The sequence below is a fragment of the Gouania willdenowi genome, chromosome 7 (genome assembly GCF_900634775.1).
Source record: "Gouania willdenowi chromosome 7, fGouWil2.1, whole genome shotgun sequence".
NCBI classification, from domain to species: Eukaryota; Metazoa; Chordata; class Actinopteri; order Blenniiformes; family Gobiesocidae; genus Gouania; species Gouania willdenowi.
In genome coordinates this window covers 6,193,716-6,210,074 of record NC_041050.1, presented here as the reverse complement: position 1 = coordinate 6,210,074, position 16,359 = coordinate 6,193,716, and the positions used below count along the sequence as shown (strand labels likewise).

Genomic DNA, 16,359 nt, shown 5'->3' with positions numbered 1-16,359 from the left:
TGTGCAAACAATTGTATGTTATTAGTTTGCTAGCAAAAGCTAGCATGCTCAGTAGTTTAGTAGTTTAAGCCTTTTTTGCCCTTACTAGTCATGTAGATGGAATAGTAAAACTAAGTCATCTACTACTTGAATAGTAAACCCATTTGAAGCAGCACTAGCATACTAGTGTAAGGTAAAATAAGCACTAGTTAACTAGTTACACAAACCAAAAAATAATGAGGTGGGAGGAGCATGCACTGAGGCTTCCTATTGGCTCTGTAGTACTGTGGACATTTTGAGGACATCCTCAGATCTCAGAATGAGGTATCAGGTATCAAGAAAACCTCTGTCATTTATCAGACCAAACGGACTCTCTGCAAAACCTTTGTCAGGTGAAAAGGCTCGCTTGTCAAACAAAATGCCATCAAATATAACGGCCTCGGGCTTCAAAATAAATGTGATCAGACTCAACGGCTACAGTCCCTAAAACACGACATGGTGTTTTATTTTGAAAGATCTGAAAGTACACATGACGTTAGTAAGTCATATTTTTTTTTTAAAGTTAAGATATATTAAAGTATTGTTTGATTGATAAATATATTGTTAAATGAAATGTTAATATATCTTAACCTTTAAAAATAAATAGAAAATAACAGCTCTCAAAAATTTGTTTTGTTTTTCCAGTTATGAAGCAGCTTTATTTTAGAGGTGAAGCACCCTAAAGTGAAACTACAACTAAGTAGTTGCTCATGTGTTTGTGTAAGAAGTGTCAGGTAGAAGGTTGTGCGTTTGAATGCCTTTCGCATTCTTTTATACATCTGTTTGAGTGTTTTGACGTCTGCTAATTTGACAGCGAGGTTGAACCCTGATATCCCTCCTGCAGGACTTGATTGAGGGCATGATGTGTTACCGCTGCTCCACCAACAATCCCCTGCTGAACAACCAGGGGAGCGTGTGCATCAACTGCCGGCAGCCTTTCATCTACTCGGCTTCATCCTATGGTCAGTGACGTTTGAGCGCCGTTAGCGGTGCTAGCCACTGGGGACTTTCCTGATGCGGTTTCTTCTTTCTTTCTTTGTACACAGAGGTTCTGCCTCTGGTCCAGTTCTACCTGGAGGAGGACATCGGTGACGAGGAGGCTCTGTCTCTGATTGATCTTGAAGTTCCTGACGTGAACAGAAAGGAAGCACGATGGCAGACTGTGGATAGCGGGGGTATCCTTTGATCACCTCGCCACACACATAAAGAATCACATTCCCATGAATTATGTAGTCTCCACTTCACTGGTCTTTAGACCTTTTATTACTGCACATCAATTGATGAATGAAGAGCAGGGCTGTGCTCCACGTCCTGACAGGTCTAAGAAGCTGTTTAGTCTGCACTGGCCTTGATTCTGCACTCGTGGGTAAGCTGTCAGACCTAAGTCATCTTAGCTGTTGAGCTAATAGGGTTAGCGAGGCTCTCCTGTCTCATCTTAATGACACTAACCCTCAGAGAGCCGTAGCCTCAGCCCTAGTGTGTGGATTAACCTGCATTAGCCAGCAGACGTTCAAGGGCACAAAGGTCTGCTCTGTTTGTCTGTGACTGACAGCCTCAACTGGCTGTGAACACTCAAACCAGTCCCTCAATGATACCTTCATATTTTAAAAACTCAATAGCTTTGATGATTTCCTTATGAAATAACTCGTAGGGATACATCAAGGCAATCACCTCTAAGGAAGACTGGCAGTTGACAATCGAAACATGTCAGGAGATCAAGTTTTCTGGAAAAAAGTTGTCTGAATAAACGAAACCTTAACATATATAGCACAGTTTTTTTCAACCTTGGGATTGTGACCCTATGTGGGTTCGCCTGGAAATAAAATGGGGTCCCCTGAAATGTGTAGTATTTTTTTTTAATAAATAAGATACAATAAAAAAGATACTCATTAAAATTATATTTTAAGATTTAATTTATTGTTTTATTCTCCCCCCCCCCAAAAAAAGAAAAAAATTATCACAGAAATAGATATACAGTGCAGGAAGAGGCAGAAAACTCAAAGAGCTCAAATTAAAACACCACACCCAATCTCAAACAAGTGCTTTACTTTTAATTTCTCAAATATTAATTTAGTTCAAATAAAATGAGGAATAAAAAAATAAATAAACTAACTTTAGGTAAAAGAAATCTTCAAGGTCCCCAGAAACTTGTGATATAAAAATGGGGTCCCAAAAAACAAAAGATCCTGATTAAAATTAGATTTCAAAATTTTATAATTTTTTTAATTTATTTATTTTTCACAATTAAAAAAAGCCAAAAAAATCAATATAATATCACAGAAAAAGATATACAATGCAGGAAGAGGCAGAAAGCTCAAAAAGCTTAAATAATTATTATTCTTTTTTCAAATTGAAACACCACACACAACCTCAAACAACTGTATTCTATACTTTCAATTTCTCAAATATTAATCTACTTCAATTGAATTGCAGTATAACAAAAAAAGGTGACACTTTATTTGAGGTTTTATACATAAGGCTGACATTACGCTGTCACATGACATCTGTCATTAACATGAATAAGGTGTGATGAAGGCTGACATTAACTCATTGGCTGCCAGCCATTTTAGAGCATCTTTTAAGACCCACAGAATATGTTGTACTATGACTATGTAAAATCTGAAACCATATTCTGAAAGAATCGACTCACTGCTTTCATCAGTAAAATATTTTTGTTTCTAGCTTGTTTCGTTCTTCCGTAATCAGCAGTTGAATATAGGTAGGTTTCACACAAAACGCCAGTGTCTGACCAAATAGCTGAGAAAACAGGCTTTTTGTGAAAAATAAGCTGTCAAGCAGAATAGTTACTTTGAGGCTAATGTTTTTTTGCTTTAGTGACACATCAAACATCTGAACATTGGTTTCCTTCTATAAAAAAACAACACTTTTCAAGGCAAAATCATTATTATTTTACACATACATAACAATGTACAATTACAATTTTTACATTTGACAAAAATATATGGACTTATTTACAGGTATGTATGGGTATAGTGTGTATGTGTGTGCGTGTGTGTGTTCACCCCTGCACTGGGTGGTTCAGCTTGCTGTGATGGGCTGTGGAGCACTCTCCTGTGTGCTGGGGGGGGGGGAATGGCAGGCCCTGCGGTACAGTCGTGTCTCGGTGGATGGGTTTGTCCCTGGAGAGGTGGGGCGTGACGGGTCTTGCTGCTTGGCCCAGGTCGCTCATCGTCTTCTCTCACGATCGCGACACTCTCAGTGGTCGACTTGAGTTTGGCACCTGCCCAGGCTTTGCCGTCCTCTCTTGCTGCACCACTTTCTCCCTCGTCAACTCTTCCTCTTCTTCTCGGCTCCGTATTCCCATCGCGGCTAATCTCTCATTCAAAGCTGCAGTGCTGCCAACTACAGGGCACTAGTTGTTCTCACACCACAGTACAAATCTGATATCCATGGGAGAACTCTGCCACAGCGTCTCCTAGCAACGCCCGTTGAAAAATACAATTGACGTACATATGCGTCAATGGCAGTGAACGGTTGAAATTGAAATGACGTATATGTACAATGGCATTCAACCCTAACCCTAACCCAAAAAATGCCAATATAGCTCCAAAGGTGTCATCATTTTGTGAACGGCGCTTAATGACAGACTTAATGTCACCTTAATCATGCTAATGACAGATAATGACAGCCTAATGTATAAAACTTGAAGTAAATTGTTACCCAAAAAACTAACTTTAGAGAAAAGAAGTCTCTGGGGTCGCCAGAAATTTGTAATATAAAAATGGGGTCACGAGAAGGAAAAGGTTGGGAACCACTGCAATAGCAAATCATGTGTACATGAGATTACATGAATGTGTGTGTTTGGGTTATTTTTTATTAATGAAATAATATTCAGAGCCACAGGCTTTGAGAATGGATGACGGTTTGAACGACACAGAAGAAGATCCATTTACAGCCAAAATGAGCTTTGAGGTAAGAATTAACTGGACAGCTAGACAGGGGGAAAAGCACCAGGTCCTTATTGAGTGTGGATGTGTTCTTCTCGGTGTCCAAACAGCAGGGGGGCTCGATCTTTGTCCCCGTCCAGGTGAGTCGCTCCGTGCTGCGCTCAATGAGCAGAAGGGACGTCCTGATCAAACGCTGGCCTCGGCCTCTGAAATGGGAATACTTCCGCTCTCTGCTGCCTGATGTGAGCATCACCATGTGCCCCACATGCTTCAAGGTACAGCATTTAAACACACACACGCACAGAAAGCGTCACCTACTGCCAGACAAACTGTGGTTATGCACGCACTTGTATGAATCATCCTCATTTCTTTTTTCTTGCACATAAGTATGAGAGAACAGATAGTTGTTTGATAACTCGTCCCCCCAATACTAAGGACACTATGCTATTTCCCCAAGTTTAACGATTATTGATTAATAGGGAAGATTCAAATAAGAATTTTTCAATTCAAACCTACAGCATATCATTATTAATACAGTTTTAATCGTCACCACAGCGCCCCCTACTGTTAGTCATTGTTATTTTGAGTCTGAGGTATATACTGACCCCGAGGGCTTATACTGACTCCGAGGGGTTCCGATTATACATCCTGACTTGCATTTTCTCTGGGCAATACAATTTGTATAGTTTTATTTGTTTTCTGTTGCATTGCTCACAGTTTGTATCTCACGTGTTTTACCAGACTTATGTTGACTTAAATGTGTCATTATTTTGTCACAGATGTTTCACAGCGAGGATTACGAGCTCCTGGTGCTCCAACACAACTGTTGTCCTTACTGTCGCCGACCCATCGACGAACCAAACTGATCTACCTTAAAACAACTAGCGCAGCTCTTTTATAACCCTCCAACGAATCCTTTGTCTTTTTAATTTTTCAGTCTGCCATGAGCTCTCTGTAATGTGACACTGCTTTTGTTTTTGATTTCAAGATAAGAGTCACAATGCAGTATAGACACATGACTGAAGCTCTGTGTATTGTGCACAGTTAGAACAACAGCATTGGTGTGTGAGTGTTGGTCATTATGGAGAGGAAGAAAAGTGCACCAGCTAATCTATCCAGATGGATTATTGGCATCAGATTACGTTGGGGCTTACAGTTAAATGCCACGAGAGTGAGCACTGTATGAAACATGAAGCAGGACCATTTATTGTATTTATTTAACACCCAATTTTCCAATGTACACACGTAGCTGTAGGTTTTGATACCTGTATACTGTGTGAAATACTTCCTAATAAAGTCTTTTGCTTAAATGTGTCTTTTTCTCATGTTGAAAACATATTTTAATTACAGGGAGAGTGTGTTTATTCAGTTTTCTTACTATCTGGGTAATTTATTTTACAAAATATAATGAGATTGGTCACAACGTTCATTGGTTGGACACTCTGAAGTGTTTCAATCATAGACACGTTTGTGGTTTTCCACTTCCTCCCACACACACACACCTCATCGTAGAGCAGCAGTGATGCACCTGACAGTAATGATCGGGTGTGGTAAACCACGGTTACAACCTCTCACCTACGGAATGTGCAGACTCCTGCATGTCTATTTATAGATTTTAGTGTTTTGTGAGAGTGAGAATGGATATGGGAATGCCATAGAAGAAAACTCTCAAAGCAAACAGCTTAATTCCACCTCTGCTAACACTTTGCTCCGTGCACATCCCTAATCCGACCTGCCTGTTAAAAGGTGCCTCGCCTCCTTCGGGGGGATGCAGAGAACATCTTACTTCCTCAAGCACCTTTTTCTGCAGCCCATCCTTCAGTTCTTTATTCCTCTTCAGCAACATCACAAGACTCCCCCCTCATTACTTTGGTCTGAGAAAAGGCACAAATTCCTCTGAAAGCTCAAGGTCTTACAGGAGGGGGGAAAAAAGACAGCGACTGGAGCCATGAATGGCACAGAAGGACCCAACTTTTATGTTCCCATGTCTAATAAGACAGGGCTGGTGCGAAGCCCCTTCGAGTACCCTCAATACTACTTGGCTGAGCCCTGGAAGTACTCCCTTCTGGCTGCTTACATGCTGTTCCTCATCATCAGTGCCTTTCCTATTAACTTCCTCACCCTCTATGTCACTGTCAAGCACAAAAAGCTGAGGACCCCTCTCAACTATGTTCTGCTCAACCTGGCGGTGGCTGACCTTTTCATGGTAGTCGGGGGCTTCACAGTCACCCTCTATACGGCCCTGCATGGATATTTCATCCTGGGTGTCATCGGCTGCAACATTGAAGGATTTTTTGCCACTTTAGGAGGTAAGAAAAACAGAGTCATTGGAATTAAAGAAACTTACCTGTTGTTCAAGTATTTAACAAAACAACATTTAATGCTTGATATTTATGTTTTATGCTCAGGGGAGATTGCTCTTTGGTCTCTGGTGGCTCTGGCCATGGAGCGCTACATTGTGGTCTGTAAGCCCATGATTAACTTTCGCTTCGGGGAGAAACACGCCATTGCTGGTGTAGCGTTCTCATGGGTCATGGCCCTGACCTGTGCTGCTCCTCCTCTGTTAGGATGGTCCCGGTACTGTACCCCTCACACTCTATACCACACATGTTAAACTCGAGGCCCGGGGGCCAAATCCGGCCCTTTAAACCTTCAAAAGCCAACTTAAAGACCTATTTATTTGTTCAAGCTTTTAATTAGCTACTCTTGGGCTGCTATGATTTTATGCTGCCTTTTATATTGTGTTCTTTTTTACTTTAAACTGTTTTGTGAAGCACTTTGTGGCTTTTGTCTGTGAAAGGTGCTATATAAATAAACGTTACTTACTTTAGGACATCCAATTCGGCTCGCAGGAGACCGTAGAAATGAGAAAACGTTAATTATTGTGTAAATTACTAAAATATTGCAGTTGTACATATCTCAAGTTCACAATTTTAGTGAAACTGCATAATATTTTGAGGGGTTTGGGGTTTTCCCATGCTTATATCACTACAAAGCAGTTGTGCAAATTGTTGAAAGAACTCTTACTTTTTCCATGAATCTTGAAATTTCTCACAAACAATTCTACAAAATGTTACTAAATAACACAAAATTTGGTGACAAAATCAAGAAGTTGTAACTAAACTAGGGCACAATGATGTTAAAATTCCAATGACATATTAAGGCTACAATAAAATAAAAATTAAAAATCTGAGCACCATGATATCAAAGTCATATTATTTAAAGATTCAAGTCAGAATGTTTCAAGATTAAAGTCATAATATTTCAAGAATCTCGTAGTGTTTTTTTAATTTATTTTAATGTGGCCCTAATACGCCGTCATGTAAAATAGCTGTTTTTTCCCCCACCTAAAATCTGCGGCCCACTCGAAATCAAACTGGTCCATATTTGGCCCCTGAACCAAAATTAGTTTGACACCCCTGCTCTAAACTGATTGTAAAAGTTTAGAATATTCTAGGTTTATGGCCACAGAAATGATGCACTAATTTTTTTCTGATAATGCAGCAGGTATTTTTAATGCCAGAATGCAGTGGTATTTTGACAGCAAATTTTCATTTAGTTTTAGTCATCATCTTTTGACTAAAATGCAACTTAGTTTACGCCATTAGGACTGTTTCAGTTATAGTGTTAGTTGATTAAATCTGTTTCAGATATTGACAACTAAAATATAAAGCATAAGAGTTTATGCATTTTCTTTTAAATGATTATGTTTATAAATACACACGGACAGATTTGATGAGAACAACGCGTAAGACCACATGAGCCATCCAACAAACACAATCAGCTTACTTCCTATTGGATCACTTACTGGATTATCCCGCCTTCCACGCAACAAAAGTACCATCGTTTTGATTGGATTTCATCCCATGTGAAAATATTAATGTATTTTTCTATAGTTTTTTATCACATGTTGCGTGTGTGTGTGTGTGTGTGTGCAGGTACATCCCAGAGGGAATGCAGTGTTCCTGTGGGATCGACTACTACACTCCAAAGCCTGAAATCAACAACGCGTCATTTGTCATCTATATGTTCGTCCTCCACTTTTGCATCCCCCTCTTCATCATCTTCTTCTGCTACAGTCGCCTGCTCTGCACTGTTCGAGCGGTAGGGTCACCAAAGTCAATGCCAAAATATCAATAATGATGTGATACCCTGTTTATCTCGGCAGAATTAGTTATTTTAGGACACTGCCTAGGAAGGTTAGAAGTATCTCCAAGGCTCCATGAGGGATTTAGTGGCTCAAGGACACTCCAGGAGGTCAAATTACTGCCAAGATGGCAACGTTACACTCAAATCCACTGACGAAAGGGCATGAGTCGGACTGCTCGCTGTGTCTTCCTGATACCCCTATTAATATTAATTATAGGTCATGTATAATGCATGAGCATTCATTTATATGGTTGACTGTGGGGTAGCATTTCTATAGCAGTATTAATAGTTAAATCGATGTATTTTTTTGTCCAAAATTTAAAATTAGGACATGTGTCCGTCTGAGAATTAAACCCAAAATATGAATCAACAATTTATCTCTCAATTGTCAATTGACACCTGAAAGCAGGAAGCATAGCTGTTACCATAGAAATGCAAGCATCTTTGGTCATGTTAATCTGTATGCTAAATTAGCCTAGTCTTGCAAAGTTGCTTAATATAAATTGTTAATAGTTGTACCATTAGTTACATGCAGTGGTTCCCAACATTTTTGGGATCGTGACCCCATTTTGATATCACAAATTTCTGGTGACCCCAAATACTTATTTATTTATTTCTAGAATTAGTTTTTGATCTAATTTTTTTATACTGTGTGACAAATATTATATAAAGTAGCCAGGATTATGATGCACCAGCCCAGATATATGTATTTTGAGCTATATTTATATTTGAGAAAGTAAAAGTATAGAATAGATTATGTGCTGTGTTTTAATTTGAAAAAGAATCATTTTTAAGAAATTAAAAAAATAAACTTGAATCAGAATTTTTTTTATTTTCGACCCCAAGGTTAAAAAATCCTGAGTTACACAATTAAGGGTTGGTTTACTGGGTAAAATCATTCCTATTCAGTGCTAAAACCCGGCTACATGTTTAAAACAGTTTGGATAAAAACTAGCCCTAACAATATCACCAAAAAAAAAAACTGAGAATGGGTCTTTAAAAATACTAAAAGTAAGAGGAAAAAAAGTAGAGGAAAATGAATTGAAGAATACAAAGGAACAAATGCTCGTGTAAAGTCCCTTTGATTGTTGATTTTGTGTTTTTAACGACACACCGTAGACTATTTCATCTTTGCATTTGCGAGTTAATGAGATGTATTTGTATGCAGGCTGCAGCCCAGCAACAGGAGTCTGAAACCACCCAGAGAGCAGAGAAAGAAGTGACACGCATGGTCATCGTCATGGTGATCTCCTTCCTGGTGTGCTGGGTGCCCTACGCCACCGTGGCCTGGTACATCTTTGCCAATCAGGGAACAGAGTTTGGACCGGTTTTCATGACGGCTCCGGCGTTTTTTGCCAAGACGTCTGCGCTCTACAACCCAGTCATCTACATTCTGCTGAACAGACAGGTGGGACAGAAATACTGTAAATGATTTGCTATTTTGCAGAATTCATCAGATCATTGTGTCAATCCGATCCGATTAAAAATTGAAAGATATATAATTGTATGCCTTATTTTGTATGTGCAATGTTAGAAAAGCCTTGATTAAGTGATATTACTCAATCAGAGAACAATAGTCATTCAGTAGGTATGAGAAAAACTGACCCGTTTATTATTAAGCAATTGGTCAAACATGAGAATATTCTACAATTGAATGTTTTTAAAGTGCAAAATAACCACTAGTTTAACTTCATTGTTAATTTCGTTAACTAAAAGTTTCAGTCATAGATTTTGCTGACTACATTTAATAACTAGACTATGACTAATTAAAAAAAAAAAAAATGCAAAAAACTATATAAAAACATATTCATATTGATTCATATTCATATTTCACATTGGATAAAATCACTAGTTTAACTTCAGTGTTTTGCGACAAAAAGTTTCAGCTACAGATTTCGTCGACTACGTTTATTAAAGTGACAATAACTAGACTAGGACTAATTTAAAAACTCACATGTTGACCAAAACTGTATAAAAAATAAATTTATATTGAAGTCGACTAATAAAAACGAAACAATAATTTTGTTAAGTGGGGCAAAATCCAATCAGAACTCATGTGATCATGTGGTCATACGCATTGATCACATTAAATCGGTCTTTGTTTTTTTTTACAAACACTAACATCCAATATTAAGTTGATAAATGGTAAATAAATCTTTAAAAAAATGCAGAAACTCTCGACTTTATCTCAAACAGATTCAGTCGACTAAAATCTTAATGTCATTTACGTTTTACATTGTGGGCTCAGCATCTTGTTATATTATTGACCAGTTATTACATTTTGGGTTTTATTCATTTTTTTTAGTAACAATTTGGGTCTTGTTACATTAGGGGCTCCAACAGGTCACATTAATGTTGAAATGACTGTAATCTACGACCCACCTGGACTCAAAGTAGTCCATATTCGGCCCTTGAACTAAAATGAGTTTGTGGCCCCTGTTTTAGACCCTTAATGAATGAATTGTTGCTGTAAGCCAGACATGGGCACAGAGTGCACAATAACACACAAAAAATTCCAAAAATACACCAAATGACTCATGAAACATAAAATGACAACAAAGACAGACACAACAACTTAAACAGGCAAAATTACTACAAAAAAATACACAAAACAACACATTACAGAATAGCTCCAACGACACAAACTTAACAAAATTACCCAAAATGACAGGAAAATACAGAAAGTGACCTAAAAAACGCACACGTCGACAACAAAAATGCAGAAAATGACAAAAAGAACAAAAAAAAGAACAAGAATACACATAATTTGACTCTAAAAACACACATGACTAAAAACTGAAAGCATCAAAACCACGAACAAAGACAAAAAAAAAGAAGACAAAAACCCTTCTTCCCCCTGTATTAATGCTGAGATTGGTCATTATTCTAAATGCTGACATGAATATTGATAATGTGGCCCTCGGATCAGATACAATCACGTTTGTGGGCCCCGCTGTGATAACAGTTGCCCATCCTCGCTGTAAATCCTTTTTATTCTTGACATTTCCTGTCTGTATTCTCTGTACATGCCTGCAGTTCAGAAACTGTATGATCACCACGGTTTGCTGTGGAAAGAACCCATTTGGAGATGAAGAGCACACCACTACAGTCTCCAAAACCCAGACTTCATCCGTCTCCACCAGCCAGGTGGCCCCCGCTTGACCCCCACCCCCACCACACTCCATCTGTCCACCGCTCACCTATAGAGACTCACCACCGCCACAGCCAAGCAGCAGCTCTGTGTTCCTTTGGCCGATCCCTCCCACTTACCTCTTCCTGTCGCCCTCGCTGCACAGGCACCGTTGGGCCGTGGGTGAGGCTGACCTATTCCACAGCCAGCATGTGTCATCCCAACCCATTTAATCTTTGGAAGTGTTCAGCTGGTGTCACAGATTTTAATTTGGCATCGAGGGTTTGTCATATTGAACAAACTGAGCCTCTTCAAAGCAGCTTCCATTTCATGAATCCAATCCACCAAAAGTTCTGGTGTAGTCACTGCAGCTATGTGTGAGGGAAGCATCTGTGTTAGTCTTAGGAACGATTAGAGGAAATTAGGCACGATCTATTTAAATGTCTGGGCTGACTTTCATGAGTCGGGTTTGGCTTTTTTTTTCTTTGGTCTCTTTTGGTTTTTGTGGTGAAGAAGCTGGAATGATTAGTTCCTTTTTTTGTATTGTTTGAAACAGTGTATAACCATAAAAACAAGAATCCGGATTCTCGTACAGAAACCTAGGATTGCTTATGTGTGGAAATGAATGCCAGAGTGTGTATAGAGGAGGACTTTGTTCATTGTGTAAAGCCTGAAGCTTGTGGAATTTGTTTTGTGTCCTGCAAATAAAACAAAGCTGCTTGACTTTTTTTTTTCCCCCTCACTGGCTTTTTCACGGGAACATTTTACAAGCTTTCTGAGAAGTTCCAGATGCTTGTTTTGCCGATTTCTTTTAGGGGAAGAATGCCAGCTTCCTAATGGTTTTCAAATGCTGTTAATTCAGTCATTATAAGACACTTTTTAATCCTAAATACTGTCATTTATTCGACAAACTCTGGACAAATCATTTGGCATCACAAATACAGTCTCTCCTCTGATTATATTTTTAGTAAATTATCCTCCAACTTAAAACTTGATTGGTTTACAAGCAAACTGATCAATGTCTCTACGGGAATGGCGCTCTTCCCACTGAGCCACATTTCATTTGAATTCATACTTTTCACTTACAGGCTGTGTTCGAAATTGCATACTAATGTACTACTCATACTAACTGTGATGTTAAAATGAGTATGTTGTGCATTCACATTAGATAGTACGCGAGAAATACCCGGATGTATACTATATCAGGAAATTATGTATGTATGTATTATGTAAGTATGCACAGTGGGCACACTAGTCATACTCAACCATCCCATCCCATGATGCATTGCAAGCAGGATGCAAAATCGTTCTGGGACCAGCTTCAAACTAAAAGTCAAACATCCCCTTTTCAAAACAAAAGCATTTCTTCTTGTCTTCCATTAGTTTTTTTTTAAGGCTTTTTAAATAGGGCACTTGTTTTGAAGTTTTGTCAGTAGCACAGTAGCAAAATCTCTGAAATGTCAAAATGAAATGTGTAAACGTAAGTTTTATGGATCAAATGAGCACATGTTGATATTCTCACTTAAAATGTTTTCAGAACTTTCAAAAGTGGAGAATTAACAGAGATATTTAGTCTCTGCTTCAGGTTTTTGTCTTTGTAGGATCCAAATGCATCTTGGGAAACTCGGCCGTATACTTCAGTGGGAACCCTAAAAATTGCTAATCATACTCAATTACATTGTGTGATTTAAATTACGTCTTCCCATATTCAATTACAATTCCATTACGATTACAGTGACCAGCATTTTTTCCAATTACAATTAAATTACTAAATTTTTTTATCCTCAGAAAGTCAATTACAATTACATTCTCAATTACTAAAGTTCAATTACAAATAATCAATTACTGAGCCTGAAATAAGTAACCTCATAAAAGTTAACCTTCCTCTTGTGTTAGCTTTCTGTTAGCATCTCTTATGATAACGGCTCCTAAATCAGCTGTAAAATACACTATAAACAAATATCTATCATCTAATTTTTTTTTCATCTATTGGTTACCTTGTTTGGCTTCCATATCAATGAAAAATATAGGTTTTAATATTCATGGTGTGGGCATCTGAGCCTTTTTTGTGTCAATATATTGCTAGATTTATATTCTTTTTAACGGGTAAAATGAGGGAAAGCTTAATATGAAACATTTTGACATATGTGTAGAAATGTAACATGGTTACACAGTTTTGCCTGAAATTATAACTGACAATTTTTATAGAATTTTCATGGCAATTACAATTACAAAGTCCATTAACTGAACTTAATTACGATTACAACAGCAACAGATTTGAAGTAGTACAATTCTAATTATGCCATGATTACAATCACATGATTACAATTATAATTGACCCCAGCCCTGGTAGATAGTAGACAGTATGTACTCATTGAGTGTGTAGTACGTTAGTATGTGATTTCGAACACAGCCATAATCATGTCTCCACTCCCCCTCAACCCTGTCATCAACCTACTGGGCACACTGGGGACATTGGGTCAAGCACCAAGTAACAATCAGTCGCCTCTTTCCTCCAACCACACCTGAGATTGGAGGAGTTCATCATGGTCCGACTAACCCCCCCCCCATGAGCAGGTCACTTGAAAGCATTATAACACATCTATAAATATTGCTATGGACATTATATTACAGTACAGTGCATCATTGGCTCGTTCCCTTCAAAAAAAGGGTTCAGTGCGTTAAGAATGCCACCAGGGCTTATACTGCAGGTCCCAGTAACTAAAAGACATCCACACATTAAAACCTAATCTTTGAGCTCCTACATGTTCCCACTATTGTACATTTTAAGCCTGACTGGAATTCTCTGGTTTGGGGACACAACGTAATTTTCCCAAATGAGTTGAGGAATCCGGTGCGGCAGGTCTACGTCCTTTTCTCTGCCCGTTGCAGGTTGTGGGAATGTTAATGTCACGTTTTGAAGAATAACGTCCGACTGACTGACATTCCAACGTGAGAGAAAGGCAGCTGGGAGCGGAAGAATGGGAACGTTCAGGCTTCACTGCTGCACTCATAGATGTTGTCCTCCACCAGAGCGATGACCTGCTCGAACTTGTGGTGCAGCTGAGTGCGACGCGCAGTGGGATTGGCCTCCAACGCATTCACCACCTGACCAATGGGAGGAAAGGAAAGGGGGAAAAAGGCAACGTGACAAAGATGACTTTGAGCGGCTGTCGAGCATTTATGCATTTATCAAATCCAGGAAATCAGCCACCTGCTTGGACACAGAGCAGCAACAGGAACAAGTGGAACACTTGAGCCTCTTCTGCTGACTTCATGCATGTCTCCAACACCACAAAAGCTTTGAGCTCTTCACATATTTACAAAACCCACATCTGCTGTGTGTTTTTTTTTTCTCCATGGCCCATACTTGTCACTGTGTCAGTGGGATTTTGGGGGGGGGGGGGGGGGGCTCTTAGCGGCTGTGTGCTACCAGGCAGAGCAGGGCTGAGCTGAGAGAATAGGCAATCAAGGGCCTTTCACAGAGCTCTGTGAATCACAGCTTAAGCTCCCTAGCCCACGTCAGCACAGTAGCATGACAGAAGAAAGCAGCTAAAAGGCATTATCATGGGGGTGCACTATTAGGGCACAGTCACCACTGACTAAGCCCCAGCAGAGTGGAGAAACATGGGGGAGGACAGCAAGTGTTTGAAGATGGGCTGGTTCTGAGAAATGAAGCAGCAACGTCATGGTGGCACTAAGTGGATATGGGCAGAAGATAAATAAACAGCTCACTGTTTGCTTGAAGCAGGTGCGTCTCACCCATGGGGGATGTGACACCCACACTTTGATAAAAACAAAAGTTCATCTCCCTCACTGTTTACAGAGGGATTCATTGTTGAAAACCTATTGGTCCAGCTAAAATTGATTGAATGGTGATCAAGCCAATCACAGACAAAAAATGGTCCAAAAGTAGCAAAAATGTGGCAAGAAAAGAGTAAAAAGTGACTAAAATGGGCCAAAAGCAGTCAAGAGTGGCAAAAATACCTGGAAAAAAGAGGAAACAGGTGGTATGTACTGGCAAAAGGTAGCTTAAATGAGCAAAATGTGTTAACAAAAACAGGCAAAATGTCAGGAATAAAAGAAACAACTGTTATTTATTGGGAAAAATGTATCTTATTTGGATGAAAAGTGGCAAAATAAATGCTTAAAATCAACAAAAATTCGATAGAAGTGTCAAAAAGAACTTAGAAAAATTAGGAAAAGGGGATATGTATTGGCAAAAAGTAGCTAAAATCTAATCTGTCACTTTTTTTTTTGGAAAAGGGGGGAAAACGGGACAAAGGAAGTTGCAAAATGTCCACAAAAAAAGTTGGTTAAAAAGTTCCCCCTTTTAAGGTTTTCTGGGGGAATAATAATTAAAATTAGGACATAAAGAGCCACATGTTGAGAATCACTGACTTAACAGCTTTACCGTGGTTTTAGTAAATAAATTTAATAAACTAAATTGGGAGTTGCCCCGACGGTTGCCCCCAACCCTCACTTTGAAAATCGCTGCTCCACTCCTGGCTTGAAGTAAAAAGTATCAGTTGGTGGTAGAGAAGATTTTACACTTGGAAGATTATTGCCTCATCCAACGCCGCCTGCATAGTGCCATACAGCCTACAGTAGGTTATATTGTTGATGTTTCACACTGATACATCCTACGCTGATTTTAATCAGTGAAATTTCAGAACAACAGTGGGTTGATAAGAAGGCTTTGGCTGCCAGAAGTAGCTGATTTGAATTATAGCAGCAATGGTCGGGTAACAGCAGCTGTTAGCGTGTAAAGGCAGATTTCAAACGGCTGTCAAAAAATCAGTTATTCAGACAAAAATCCCAAAAATAAATACACATATAACATCTAGACCAGTGATCCCCAACCTTACCAGACATTTGAGGTGGGTGACCCCACATAGGGTCGTGACCCCAAGGTTGAAAAACCCTGATCTAGAGAGCATGGAGCTTATGGTTATTTGTTTTTAACAATGATTTATTGTCAATTTTTGCATTGACTCCAAACAAAAGAGAACAAAATTCAAAATGCTGTAAAAATTCAGTCCTTTAAAATAAAATTCTGAAGTTTTCCCAACGTCTTCTACCATGACTCCAAAATGTCATTTTTTAAATATGAATTGAAAATGTGTTTAGCAAGAATTTGTAAGTATATGTTTG

At 38.9% G+C, this 16,359-nt stretch overlaps 3 protein-coding genes across 4 annotated transcripts in view; 2 read left to right on the top strand and 1 right to left on the bottom strand.

Moving 5' to 3' along the window:
• The window catches only part of ift122 (intraflagellar transport 122 homolog (Chlamydomonas)), a 33,908-nt gene extending 28,672 nt beyond the window's left edge, over positions 1–5,236 (top strand). Inside the window, exons 25-29 of the mRNA XM_028454169.1 lie at positions 863–980; positions 1,065–1,193; positions 3,875–3,951; positions 4,037–4,201; positions 4,706–5,236. Of these exons, the coding sequence (XP_028309970.1) occupies positions 863–980; positions 1,065–1,193; positions 3,875–3,951; positions 4,037–4,201; positions 4,706–4,792 (576 nt within the window). The 3' untranslated portion in view covers positions 4,793–5,236. The remainder of the gene's footprint in view (positions 1–862; positions 981–1,064; positions 1,194–3,874; positions 3,952–4,036; positions 4,202–4,705) is intronic.
• Positions 5,237–5,343: 107 nt separating this feature from the next.
• exorh (extra-ocular rhodopsin) lies at positions 5,344–11,933 on the top strand. 2 transcript variants are annotated; one of them, XM_028454191.1, is made up of 5 exons: positions 5,344–6,235; positions 6,335–6,503; positions 7,865–8,030; positions 9,244–9,483; positions 11,112–11,933. In XM_028454191.1, exons 1-5 carry the CDS (start codon positions 5,875–5,877, stop codon positions 11,235–11,237), a joined length of 1,062 nt encoding a protein of 353 aa, XP_028309992.1. In that variant the 5' UTR covers positions 5,344–5,874; the 3' UTR covers positions 11,238–11,933. The 2 variants fall into 2 exon arrangements, with proteins under 2 accessions (XP_028309992.1, XP_028309991.1); XM_028454190.1 differs by having other exon boundaries at positions 5,344–6,503.
• Positions 11,934–13,176: 1,243 nt separating this feature from the next.
• Positions 13,177–16,359, bottom strand: part of plxnd1 (plexin D1) — a 172,160-nt gene continuing 168,977 nt past the window's right edge. The window contains exon 36 of the mRNA XM_028454162.1: positions 13,177–14,313. Coding sequence (XP_028309963.1) covers positions 14,197–14,313 — 117 coding nt within the window. The 3' untranslated portion in view covers positions 13,177–14,196. The remainder of the gene's footprint in view (positions 14,314–16,359) is intronic.